We start from the raw sequence: 11,364 nt of genomic DNA, 5'->3' as shown, positions 1-11,364 counted from the left end.
CAGAGGACGGCCGCGCTGCCTACAGACCACACACAACTGTGCGGGGTGCGGGGCAGAGGCACTCCTGTGCCGGTGATGGGTGCACACAGCCAATCTGGCTCCCATTCTGCCCTTCCTGGGTCCTGCCTTGCCCCGTTGGTTCCCAAGGCCCGGGGCCAACGGAGTGAGCCGTGTCCTCTCCACGGGAGGTGAGGTTGAGGGGTGACAGCACAAGACCAACAGCCTTGTGTGCTGACACTGAGTGTCTGATGTCTGCCTGGGTCCTGCAACAGACACGAGACAACAGGACGAGTGAAAACTCACAGCTCTGAAGCAAGCTGACCCCCGGCTCCCAGAGAGCCAGAGGGTGGAGGAGGGGCGGGCAGCAGGTGAGGCCAGTGCTGATAAAGACCTTCCTGAGGCACAGCTGGAGCCTGAGTCCCACTGGACTCCCCTCTTCCCTGCGCCCAAACAACCAAAGGCCCTCCCCTGCCTGCCTGGGGTCAGAGGCCACGCACCTGCGCACTGCCATGGACTGCCCCCTCAGCTGTCCGCCTGGCCCGGTAGGCAAGAGAGGGTGACCGGGATCATTCCTGATTCCGGGGACAGGCAGGCACTCCCGGCGCCAGCTGGCTGGAGCAGACAGAGCCTGCCGCAAGAGGACGTGGGCACGTCCACGCTGCTCTCTGGGCTGCCGCCTCTCCGACAGCGTCTGACGGCCACACGTCTGCATCCGAGCATCAGCCACGACTCAGTCTCAAGCCTCTGGGCTGCTGGGGAACAACTTCCTGGGTCGCTTCCCTTCAGAACAAGAGCAGGACACAGGACCCTAAAGGCATGCAAACACCTGGGGCCGGCTGACTGCCGCAGAGCCTCCCACAGGCAGGCCGGAGTGGGCCCGAATCCTTGGACGGCTGGCCCTGCTCTGGGGCCGCTGGGGCTGCGGGGAAGCTGGTGGAGCCAGATGGGGCCCCCCAGGCTGAGCAGAAAAGGTGTTTCCAACTTCCAGCCATGGCTCTGGACAAACCGTTTCACATATCGCAACTCTGGGCATACAGCCGGTACCCAATAGATGCTTTTCTGCAGTGAGTCAATGTGGCCACCGGTGGGCGTGGCTTCGGATCCACAGCAGAAGAGGGGCCATTGGGGTGCTCACGTGCCACATCAGGGTCCTGGTTCAAGTCCAGGCCACTGTGTGTCCGGTTCCGGCCTCCTGCCGGCGCGCACCCTGCGTGCTTGGGTCCCCACCAGCCATTTGGGAGAACTGAGTGCAGTTCCGGGCTCCTGGCTTTGGCCTGGCCCCAGCTGTGTGGGCACTGGGGGAGTGAACCAGCAGACAGGAGATCGGTTTCTACCGCACTGGCCACACAGTGGTGGTGCTGAGGTCCCCTGGCCGACCCCCTCTCTCTGCACTTGTTCGAGAGCAGACAGACACCAGATGTCAACCGTGGACATGTCCCCAGGTGTGAGGACGCACCCTCAGGCCAGGCTCCCACTGTCTGAAACGTGCTCCTGGTCTCACCTGAGTGCCACAGCTGGATTCTAGGGCAACACCAAGAAGGAGGAAATACCGGCGAGGCACAGCCTGTCCCCGACCCCAGGGGAAGGCACCCGATGCCGTTGGGAAAAAGGGGACAGCTTGGAGCCAGCAACGCAGACGCCCCGCCGGCCCTGAACACCGCAACCCTGCCTCTGTGCTACTCTGCTCAGCGCAGCCTTGGTGTGAGGACGGAGAGCGCAGAACTCATCACCGAGCACTGAGAACCAGGCAGCTCTGTGACAGCAGCTGCAGGACCCGGGACGCCCTCGGGGCTCCTTCCCTCTCCTTGCCACCCTGCAGCCCGCACTGGCCCACGGAGGTGCGCACGAGGACCCCCAGGCAATCAGAGGAGCTGCAGGTGAGTCCAAACCATGGTTTATTTTTCTATCAAATCCCCAGCCCATGTTCCAGCCAATGAGTGCAGGGGAAAAACGACAAGTCCTCTACTGGAAAAAAGCCTTTTTGGCACTTCAAAAAGTTGCTAGGCATTTGGGAAGAGGTAAGGAAAGGCACATCCTGGGTGCTGGTGCTTCTTGTGGGTGGCCAAGGCTCTGGTCCCTGCAGCTGCTGCTGGCCTCCCATCACCGCTGGGGCCCTCAGCACAGCTGAACAGATCAGAATGAGGTGCTGCCGGCCTTTCCCAGGTGTCCAGTCTGCTGCACGCACAGTGTGCAGCGGGGGAGAGAGCTGCGTGCTCCCTGTTCCACAGGGCGGGGACGGCACGTGGGCCCCGAGAGCGGCGGGCTGCCCGGCTGTGGAATCAGCCCCACAGTCACACAGTGGTGCGTCTCCAAGAGCTCTGGGTCACATGGCCAGGGTAGGAAATTTTCAGTCAAGTCCTAGGGAAAAGAAACACGGGGTTAATCCCCAGTGTGGGATGAAATAAGCAAGAAAATGTCCTGATTTCCTCTAAGTTCAGGCAGCAATACCATGAGCAGAGCACCCATCTCTGCGGCTGGGTGGCCAGGCCGTCCCCCCCAGGGGGCCCTTGACAAGGCTGGGAGAGACTGGGGCTGTTACGACTGAGGGCAGCGGGGCAGGGGCCGGTACCGTCGTCTGGAGGGTAGTGGCTCGGGTGCTGGGGGGCATCTGCAGTGGACGGCCTGCCTGGGCGTCCTCCGTGTCCAGGGGCCGGCCATAAACCCCTCACATTCACAATGTCTGTGGCAGACCCTGTCAATTGCAAGCTTCCTGGCTCTCGGGTGGCAGTGTTGCGGGGGAGCAGTCTGGGCGGAGGCCCACAACTTTCACCCTGAAAAGGCCCTGTGCGCCCCACGGGTCTGGCAGGGCTCTGACGGGACCACATGGCCTCGTGTCACTGCGAAATCACACGCTCTGGTGCTCAGTGTGAGCCTGGGATCCAGACGCTGCTTCAGCAGGACACCCGGTGTCCACACCACGGGGTCAGTGAACACCGCACCACAGGACACCCAGTGTCCACACCACAGGGTCAGTGGACACTGTGCCACAGAACACCCAGTGTCCACACCACGGGGTCAGTGGACACCGTGCCACATCCGTGTTTCAAGTTTTCCATATTCTACTGATTTTTACCTACTTATTCTATTAATTATTCAGAGAAAGCTGTTGAGTTCTCCAGTTACTACTAATGTGAATTTTCTCTATTTTTGCTTCAGTTCTATTAGTTTTTGTTTTTAGTATTTTAAATTTTTGTTGTTAGATTTACATACTGTCGCTCCCCGTCTTCATGGAGGAACGACACTAAGCCCTGCCTAGGCTTCATATCCGATTCACGGCACCATTATGTCGCTCCCCCTCTTCGTGGAGGAGCAACACAGGACCCTGCGCTGTTCTTTCGTCTGCTCGGCCCTCCCCGGGTTTTCTGCTGGTTCTTCCCGGGTTGGCTACTATCCCTTCCACCTCCGTGGAAGGGCAGTTCCCCCTGGCCACATTCCCCACTTCCGCAGGGGAGCGGCACACCGCCGGCCAGCTTTCTCGGGGGCTGCACAGGTGTTCCTTCAGCTAGATGTTCCCCTTAGATGTTCCTCTTAGATGTTCCTGGTGCATGCCGTCTCTCTCCTCCTTTATAGTCCTCCTCCGCCAATCCCAACTCGGCCGCCCACACGCCGAGCATGCTGCTCTCCTCCAATCAGGAGCAGCTCCCGCAGCTTGTCAAGTTGGTGAGAGGCAGCTGGGTAGAAGCTGTTTACTTCTCTCCCAGCGCCATACTGTGGGAGAGCAGATGCATAGAATAAGTCTTAATTCCAGTAACTCAGTCTAGTCCGGTTTGCTCCCCACACATACATTTGGAATTAGTATGTTTTCTTTATCAATTTACTCCCTTATCAAAATGTAATGCCCCTAGTTAAAGCAAGTCCACACCATGGGGTCAGTGGACACTGTGCCACAGGACACCCATTGTCCACACCACGGGGTCAGTGGACACCACGCCACAGGATGCCTGATGTCCACACCACGGGGTCAGTGGACACCCAGTGTCCACACCATGGGGTCAGTGGACACCGCACCACAGGACACCCAGTGTCCACACCACGGGTTCAGTGGACACCGCGCCACAGGACACCCAGTGTCCACACCACAGGGTCAGTGGACACTGTGCCACAGGACACCCAGTGTCCACACCAGAGGGTCAGTGGACACTGCCACAGAACACCCAGTGTCCACACCACGGGGTCAGTGGTCACTGCACCCACAGAATGCCTGATGTCCACACCACGGGGTCAGTGGACACTACACCTACAGAATACCAGTGTCCATATCATGGGGTCAGTGGACACTGCAACCATAGGACACCCAGTGTCCACACCATGGGGTCAGTGGACACTGTGCCACAGGATACCCAGTGTCCACACCACGGAGTCATGGACACCGCACCACAGGACACCCAGTGTCCACACCACAGGGTCAGTGGACACTGCACCCATAGGATGCCTGGTCTCCATACCACAGTCAGTGGGAACTAAGCCTACAGGGCACCCAATATCCACAGGATCAGTGGAAACTGGGCCCACAGGACACCTGGTCCCCACAGCGTGCTGTCGGGCACGGCGCCCATCTTTGGCGAGGCACGTCGGCCTCGGGGTCACACAGGCCTGTCCTGAGCGGAGGTGGGCGCTCACCCTACAGCTACGCCTGAAGACCACGCTGTTATGCACTGGATGTCAGACACCGTGCAGAAGCAGCTGCCGCACGGCAGGTCTGAGAGTCAGTAGCAAGGCATCCACCGGCCAGTCCCCTGGAGGCTGCCGCCCCACACCTGCCCCTGGCCACAGCCTCCTGCACCAAATCAGATGACACACGCTCTGGGCAAACATCGACAGCGGCTGGCCACTGGGACTCAGAGCAGGCCCAGGCCCCGACAGGTGTGCACAGACAGGGAAGGCACCTTTACTACGGTCCTCCCATCTCAGCCTTCGTGGTGAACTGACCTGGGAAGACGGCACCGCAGTCAGTGTGTGGCCACGAGGGCCAGCACCAGGCCCCTCCTCCCAGTGTGGGCGTGAGAGGCCCTGACACCGTCCCCAGGCCAATCTCCCTGTCTCCACACACACCTCAGGCAGCTGGCTTCCCCACAGCTTCCACAACTACAGAGCTGTGGGGCAGGCGCTGGTGGTCACGTGCATGCCAACCACCATGTCCATGTACTGGACCTGGCTGGACAGGCTGGTCACCGCCACCGGGTAGAAGTTGGAGTTCCTGATTTTCAGGGTGGCCTGTGTCAGGGCGAAGGATAGAGCGTGTGTCATGTCTTGGGCCCTGGACCGACTGGGACCACCTGGGACGCGAGGCCCTGAGCCTCACCCTGATGTCAAGGATGACCAGACTCCCGTCTGTCGAATGCCACTCTCACCAGCTTAACAGCGTCGTCATCCACCAGGACCGAGTGTGGGAACAGAAGAAAACCACCAAGCCTGACGCCAGGAGGCAGAGCACCGACAGGAGACACGCTGCTGTCACCTTCTGTCTCATCTGTCCCCCAGGGGCAGGAGTGGGTGCGGGCAGATGCTGAGTGCTGGGACCCCATGGCCGGGAAGCACCACTCAGAGCTTGTCCTAGAGAGGGGCACTGGGTGGCGTCAGTGTCCGCCGAGGCCTGTAGAGGGTGGGCACGGGATCACGCTGGGTGCACCGAGACCTCCCGCGCAGGAAGCGCGAGTGTGGTGTGGCCAGCGGGGGAGGGGCGATCGGTGACTCTCAGAGTCTGCGGAGACCACGGGGAGCCGGTGTGCACCCAGACCTCCCGCGCAGGAAGCGCGAGTGTGGTGTGGCCAGCGGGGGAGGGGCGATCGGTGACTCTCAGTGTCTGCGGAGACCAGGGGGCACCGGCTCACATCTGCGCCCGCCCCAGCGATTCCAGCGGCAGCCCCACCGCGCTGGGCCCTCTCTTGGCCGCAGGCCCGGCCTCGTCTCTTCCTCTCCACCCTCCTGGAGAAAACCTCCCGGACAACAGGCACAAGTTAGGACCGGCCTTGGCGGTTCCTAGCTCTTGATTAGCCCCGCGGCCGCCAGGTCCGCCACGTCTACCCCAGCCTCCCACTAGACACTTGCCGCCTGCCTCGTGTCCCGGGCTGCGCGATCCTGCGCGCGTGCGCGGACGCGGGGGAGGGGGCTCGCGCGGCACCCTCGTGCGCAGGCGCGGACCGGAAGACGGCCTCGGGGCGGCGGTGCGCAGGCGCAGACGCGGTGGGGGGGCGGCTCGGAGAGTCCGTGCGCTCGCGCGTGCGCTCTCCGCAGTTCCGAGTCTTCCTCCTGCCGCGTAGCTGTCGCGCCCCCTTGACGCCGGTAGAGGGCGGCAGAGAGCGGGAGACCGGCGCACCCCGGGGGCGCTTCCGGGGCCGTCTCCGGGCCGGGTGGGCAGCGGCGTCCGTGCGGCTGGAGGGCGCTCGGCGAGGCGGCGCGCGCCTGGGCTCGCAGCTCTGCCCCGGGGCAGCGTCCGGGCGGCGGCCAAGTGGGCAGGCGAGGCTGCCGCCAGCACGCGGGAGCCGCCGCCGCTGAGCCTGCGCGGAGCTGGCGCCCACATCTCTCCTGGGTGCTGGGTCAACACCTGCCTGCCTGGAGGCTGGTCTCTGACGGGCGCCGCGGGGCACGTTCTGGCCCCTGCGGTTGGTGGGGACTTCCAGGAAAGCGTGAAGACGATGGAGGCTCACTGGCCCTCGAGTTCTCCCTTCCGCTTTGCATTTGCACTTGCTCTGGAGGTGGGGCAGCCATCTTGTGACCACGGGAGGAAGCCGAGCGCAGGGAGGAGTCTGGATCCCTGATGGCGCCTGGAGCGGTGACCTGGGCCCCCCGGAGTTGTGTGCCGCCTTTTTGGGCGGTGCAGTTCTGACAGAGAGAGCGACACTAGCAGACTGACGGCACCCCCAGGGCGCAGGCCCTTGCCCGCCTCCCAGGTTAGGCTGAGGCACTTGGAAATGAGCCCATCCTGCCAGTGGCCTGCTGAGGGCCGGAGCCGCATCCCCCGTGGAGAGGGGGCGCGTGAGGTGGGAAAGGTGCAGGGGCCTCGCCCAGCACCCGCCTCTGACAGGCTGGCCGGGTAGTGGGCCTGGCACCCGCTAGGGCCGCCTGGGAGGTGGATTTAATTGGGCAGCGCATTCCTGAGGAGGCAGTCATCGCCGCTCACCTGTGCCTGCCCCCAGCCTTGCCTCTCGTCCGCTTCCGCGCAGCGAGGCTCCTGCAGACATGAGCTCACTGGGCTGCTGGGTGGGCCAGGGCAGGGGGGCCCCACGGAGAGCCCTGGTCCTGGGGGCCCACCTCCTCTGCACGCACTCCCACGTCAGGTGCTGCGCCGGCCTCCTCCCTGCCCCGGTGCTGGAGGTTGAGTGGCACCCAGGCCGTGTGGGCATCAGGGCCAGAGACAAGTCGGCCAGTGCTGGGGTAGGGGTGGCCCTGGGCTGCTTGGTGCCCTGGCGGAGTTGAGGGGTGGGCCGCCATCTTTGTCTCACGAGAGATCACAGGGCCCAGAGCCTGGCTGTGGTGTCGGCAGAGTGAGGAAGGTTCCCCGCAGCGCAGCTGGGGTGCAGAGCAGCTGGTACTCCCTCCCTGGGAGGCCCGCAGGGGTCCCCAGCGTACTCCCCTCCCCTGGGAGGCCCGCAGGGGTCCCCGGCGTACTCCCCTCCCCTGGGAGGCCCGCAGGGATCCCCAGCGTACTCCCCTCCCCTGGGAGGCCCGCAGGGGTCCCCAGCGTCTTCCTGGTGGGGGGGGGGCTGTGCTGTGTGCACCGTCCCAGCTTGGCCCGTGCCATGATGCAGGAGGCGATTCTTCCGCCACAGACCTGGGTGGGCAAAGCAGGGCCTGTCCAAAAATGAGATGCCGGCACAACCCGCTGCCCCTCACAGCCCGTGCCGGCAGGGAGCTCGGCCACCTCCCCTCCTTTCGGCCGCTGTGCGGGTGCGCTGTCCTTGTCGGAATCCGGTCAGCTTCTGGTTTGAGTGCTGCTGCTTCCCTGGGCTCCGATGTCCAGGCTGGCAGAGCTGGTGCGGGGCCCGGCCTGCCCGCTCAGCACCTCGGATAGCCCCACCCGAGTGCCTTTCCCACTGCCCCCACCCCCAGTGCCTGCCAGTGTCTCAGGAACACCTGACACCTTTGCTGCCGAAACACAGGAATTCGTGGAGGATGGAAAACGTCTCCACCCCACCGAAGTCAGGATCCTGGGAACAGGTGACAGGGTGCAGGACGCCCAGACACACTGGCTCTGAAGGGGCTGCCGTCGGGGGCCTGTGGCACCCACAAGGTGCCAAGACCTGGGCTGGCCTTGGTGGCCTCTGCCCCTCGTAACACAGGAGGTCGCTGAGCGCTGGCACCCTGTGGAGCTGTGTCCAGCCAGCAGCTGGGCACAGGTGTGAGGGTGCTGCCCCGAGGGGAGGCAGGAGGTGGGTGGGTGTCCCCTCCCTCTGCACGCCGGCTCCCAAGTACTCCTTTCTTGCCCATGAGGCAGCTTCGAGGACAAACCTGGTGGCTGGACGGGTCCACACCTGGCTGCCCCCAGCCCCCCGCAGAGGTCCCGTCTGTGTCCACAGCCACACTGGGGCTCAGCCGGGCAGGCGGTGCCAGAGGACCAGGGGCAGAGATGACCATCAGTGGGTGCCCCTCCGGCCGCAGCCCAAGGCTGTGTCTGGCCACAGTGGCCCTCTCTGACATGCAGACGTGGGCGCTCCATGTGGCCTCTCGGGCCACCAGACTGGGCCCCTCTCCACTGCACCGCCTCCCCCTGCCGACCACGGCTCCTGACCGCAGAGACTATTTGTAGCTTGCCAAGAGGCTGGTGTCTGTGCCTGCCCGTCATGACCTCTCCATGTGGGATGTTCTGTTCTCCTGGCCCTCCCCACGCCGTGCCCACTTCCTGCCCAAGCAGCCGTCCAGGCCTGTCCAGATGTGGCTGTGGGGGGGCTCTCTGTGTTCCTGCACCCGCCCCCACCCCATGCCCAACATGGATGCACATATGTGCACATGTGCAGCTACACTGCACACACGCACACATGCGGTGCCCACGTATCCACAGGCACGAGTTCTTCCAGTGTCCCCGCGGCCCCTGCCCGGCATGGAGGCTGCTGCGTGGCCTCTGGCCACCCTTCAGAGTTACATGTCTGTGAGCCGGGCACATGGTGAGGCGGGGACAGGGCTGGGGCCTTGAGAAGAGCCGGGCAGGGTGGAGTGAGTGGAAGGAAGGAACGGGGAGCCCCCCGGCAGGATAGTGCTGGGGCACAGCTGTGTCCCCCTCCCTCCCCAGGCCATGTACCTCGAGGGTGAGGGCCAGGCTGAGCAGAGGGGTGGGCTGGGACTCAGAGGCCGCAGGTTCTCTTCCCTGAAGCCAGTGTGGGCTTGGCCTCCGCAGAAAGGCTCAGGAGGCAGCCGGGGCAGGAGGTCCCGCAGCCCAGGCCGGGCAGGGAGGGCTCTGCCCTGCACCGGCAGGTGCCTTCTGCTGGGGGCAGCGGCCGGACGCTCTGCTGTCTTCTCCCATCACGTCTTGGGCACAGACCCTGGTCCTGAGCACATTTTTAAGACACAACAGCTTCTCTGTCCCATCTCTGCAAGGCAAGGCTGACGGTGTTTTGGGGTATCAGGGCCTTGCCTCATTCCCGGCACCGCCTGGGCCAGGCATGGTAGCAGGCCCTGTGAACTGGCAGCCAGCAGGACACGGCCCCTGTGCCCCGGTCACTTCCATCTGGAGCAAACCCAGAACCCACATCCTTGCGGAGGTTAAAGAGTGCTTGCCGACTCTGGGCGTGTGACCCGGGCACGGCCCTCACCTGTGTGTGGGGTTCTCATTGGAATGCCTGGGCAGTCAGGGGGCTGGCATCTGGTGCCTGCCAGCTGCTGGCAGAGCAGCCTCGCCACAGCCTCTAGAAGGCAGACTCTGGCTTTCGCTTTTGTCCCCAACTTTCCCTGTGAACAGCTTTGCAAGGGGCCAGGCTGAAGAGGGCAGCTGGGGGGCCCTGGGACAGGGTTTGAGCATGGACCAAGGTCCTGGGGTCAGGACTCTCGCAGGGGACGATGGCCCTGCCTCCCTGGGGCCCAGCCTGGCTAGGCCCCTTCTGGGAGCAGTGTCTCCAGTCTGAGTGGAGGTATCTGATGTTGAGCCAGCGTCTGCTCTATGGCTTTGTCACTTCCTCCGAGAAGCCCTCCTTGCTCTTGACCCCTGCAGGGATGATCTCCCCCTTGGAATCCTCCTGCTGCTGTATGCAGTCAGCCCTCTGTATCCCCAGGTCTAACATCCCCACATTCAGCACCCACAAATGGAAAATATTGAGAAAATATCTGCACCAAACCCGCACAGACACCACCACCACCACTGTGGTTCTACAAACAGCACAGTTACCAGCTACTTACAAGGCACTCCCATCACACAAGGCATTTCACAAAGCCCATGGAAAGTGGAATTGAAACAACAGATTATTTTGGTACAAAAACTTGAATTCCTGTGTAATTTTTTCACAGGTACAGAAGGGCAGAGGGACAGAGTGGGCCATTGCTGGTTCACTGTCCAGATGCCTGCAGCACCCGGGACTGGGCTGGCTCAGAGTCCTGAGCCGGGAACTCCATACGGGCCTCCCACATCGGGGGCAGGGGTCCAGGTACATGAGTCACCATCTGCTGCCCCAGGGTACACACTAGCAGCAAGCTGGATTGGAAGTGGGATTGGGACTGGGCCTGGACACACTGACACTGGATGGGTCTGCCCCAAGCAGTGATTCAACCGCTGAACCCGACGCCTGACCCTCCATGTGGTAGACCCCTTGTCTCTGGCTCACAGGGCGTCCAGAGATGACTTAAAGTATGGGGCGAGTGCGAACCCTGGGCTGTTTTACATGGGACTGGGCATCCACAGATCTTAGGAGCTGCAGGGCATGCTGGGGCCAATCTTCAGGGACCCCACGGGACACTGTGGCTTTGTCTCCCCACCCCACCCAGGCATCACACAGAGGGGTCCCGCACAAGGGCCTGGTGGGTTCTGGACAAATCCCCGCATCTGTTGGTTGTGTGGTGGCGTAAGCGTCCTTCGCTTTCACTGTGCCTGCTTCGTCCGGCAACAGGCAGCTGCGCGGGGAGCGTGAGGGTGAGTGCCTGCAGGCCGGTGCGAGGCCCGGGCTGCGCTCGGTGAGCTCCTGGGCGCTGCTGGTGTCCTCGGCGGCTCTGTGCCGGCACTGCTTTCGCCCAGGCTGCTCTGCGTCCCGGCCGTCTGCCTTGGCTTCTGCTGCTGCCGGACAGGCTGTCTCAGTGCTGAGAGGCCCTTCCTCCCGCAGCCCTGCCTGAGCCCAGCCATTTCCCCGGCAGCTCCCACGTCCCGGGCTAACTTTAGGGTCGGTTTGCAGCTGTGGTTGGATTTTTCTGTGTGAAAAATATTTAAAGCAGCTGGTGGGGAAGGGC

General features: G+C 63.1%; 1 protein-coding gene across 1 annotated transcript; it reads right to left on the bottom strand.

Annotated features, from left to right (window-relative positions):
• Window positions 1-1,878: 1,878 nt before the first annotated feature.
• On the bottom strand, window positions 1,879-10,211 carry LOC103346175 (serine/arginine repetitive matrix protein 1). The gene is made up of 3 exons (XM_051849970.2): window positions 10,104-10,211; window positions 5,303-7,052; window positions 1,879-2,358 (listed from the first exon to the last, which is right to left on the bottom strand). Exons 1-2 carry the CDS (start codon window positions 10,209-10,211, stop codon window positions 6,021-6,023), a joined length of 1,140 nt encoding a protein of 379 aa, XP_051705930.2. The 3' UTR covers window positions 1,879-2,358; window positions 5,303-6,020.
• Window positions 10,212-11,364: the final 1,153 nt, after the last annotated feature.

Source organism: Oryctolagus cuniculus, chromosome 9 (assembly GCF_964237555.1).
Source record: "Oryctolagus cuniculus chromosome 9, mOryCun1.1, whole genome shotgun sequence".
Classification (NCBI taxonomy): Eukaryota; Metazoa; Chordata; class Mammalia; order Lagomorpha; family Leporidae; genus Oryctolagus; species Oryctolagus cuniculus.
Note: the sequence above shows the minus strand (reverse complement) of the source record. Positions and strands in the feature narration are given on the sequence as shown.

Excerpts from the sequence above, each read along its gene's own strand:
- LOC103346175 (XM_051849970.2), bottom strand. The coding sequence starts at position 10,211 with ATGTTAGACCTGGGGATACAGAGGGCTGACTGCATACAGCAGCAGGAG. Across the intron at positions 7,053-10,103 it reads AGGAGGGCTTCTCGGAGGAA|CGGGTGCCAGGCCCACTACC; the intron begins GTGACAAAGCCA and ends AGGCGGCCCTAG.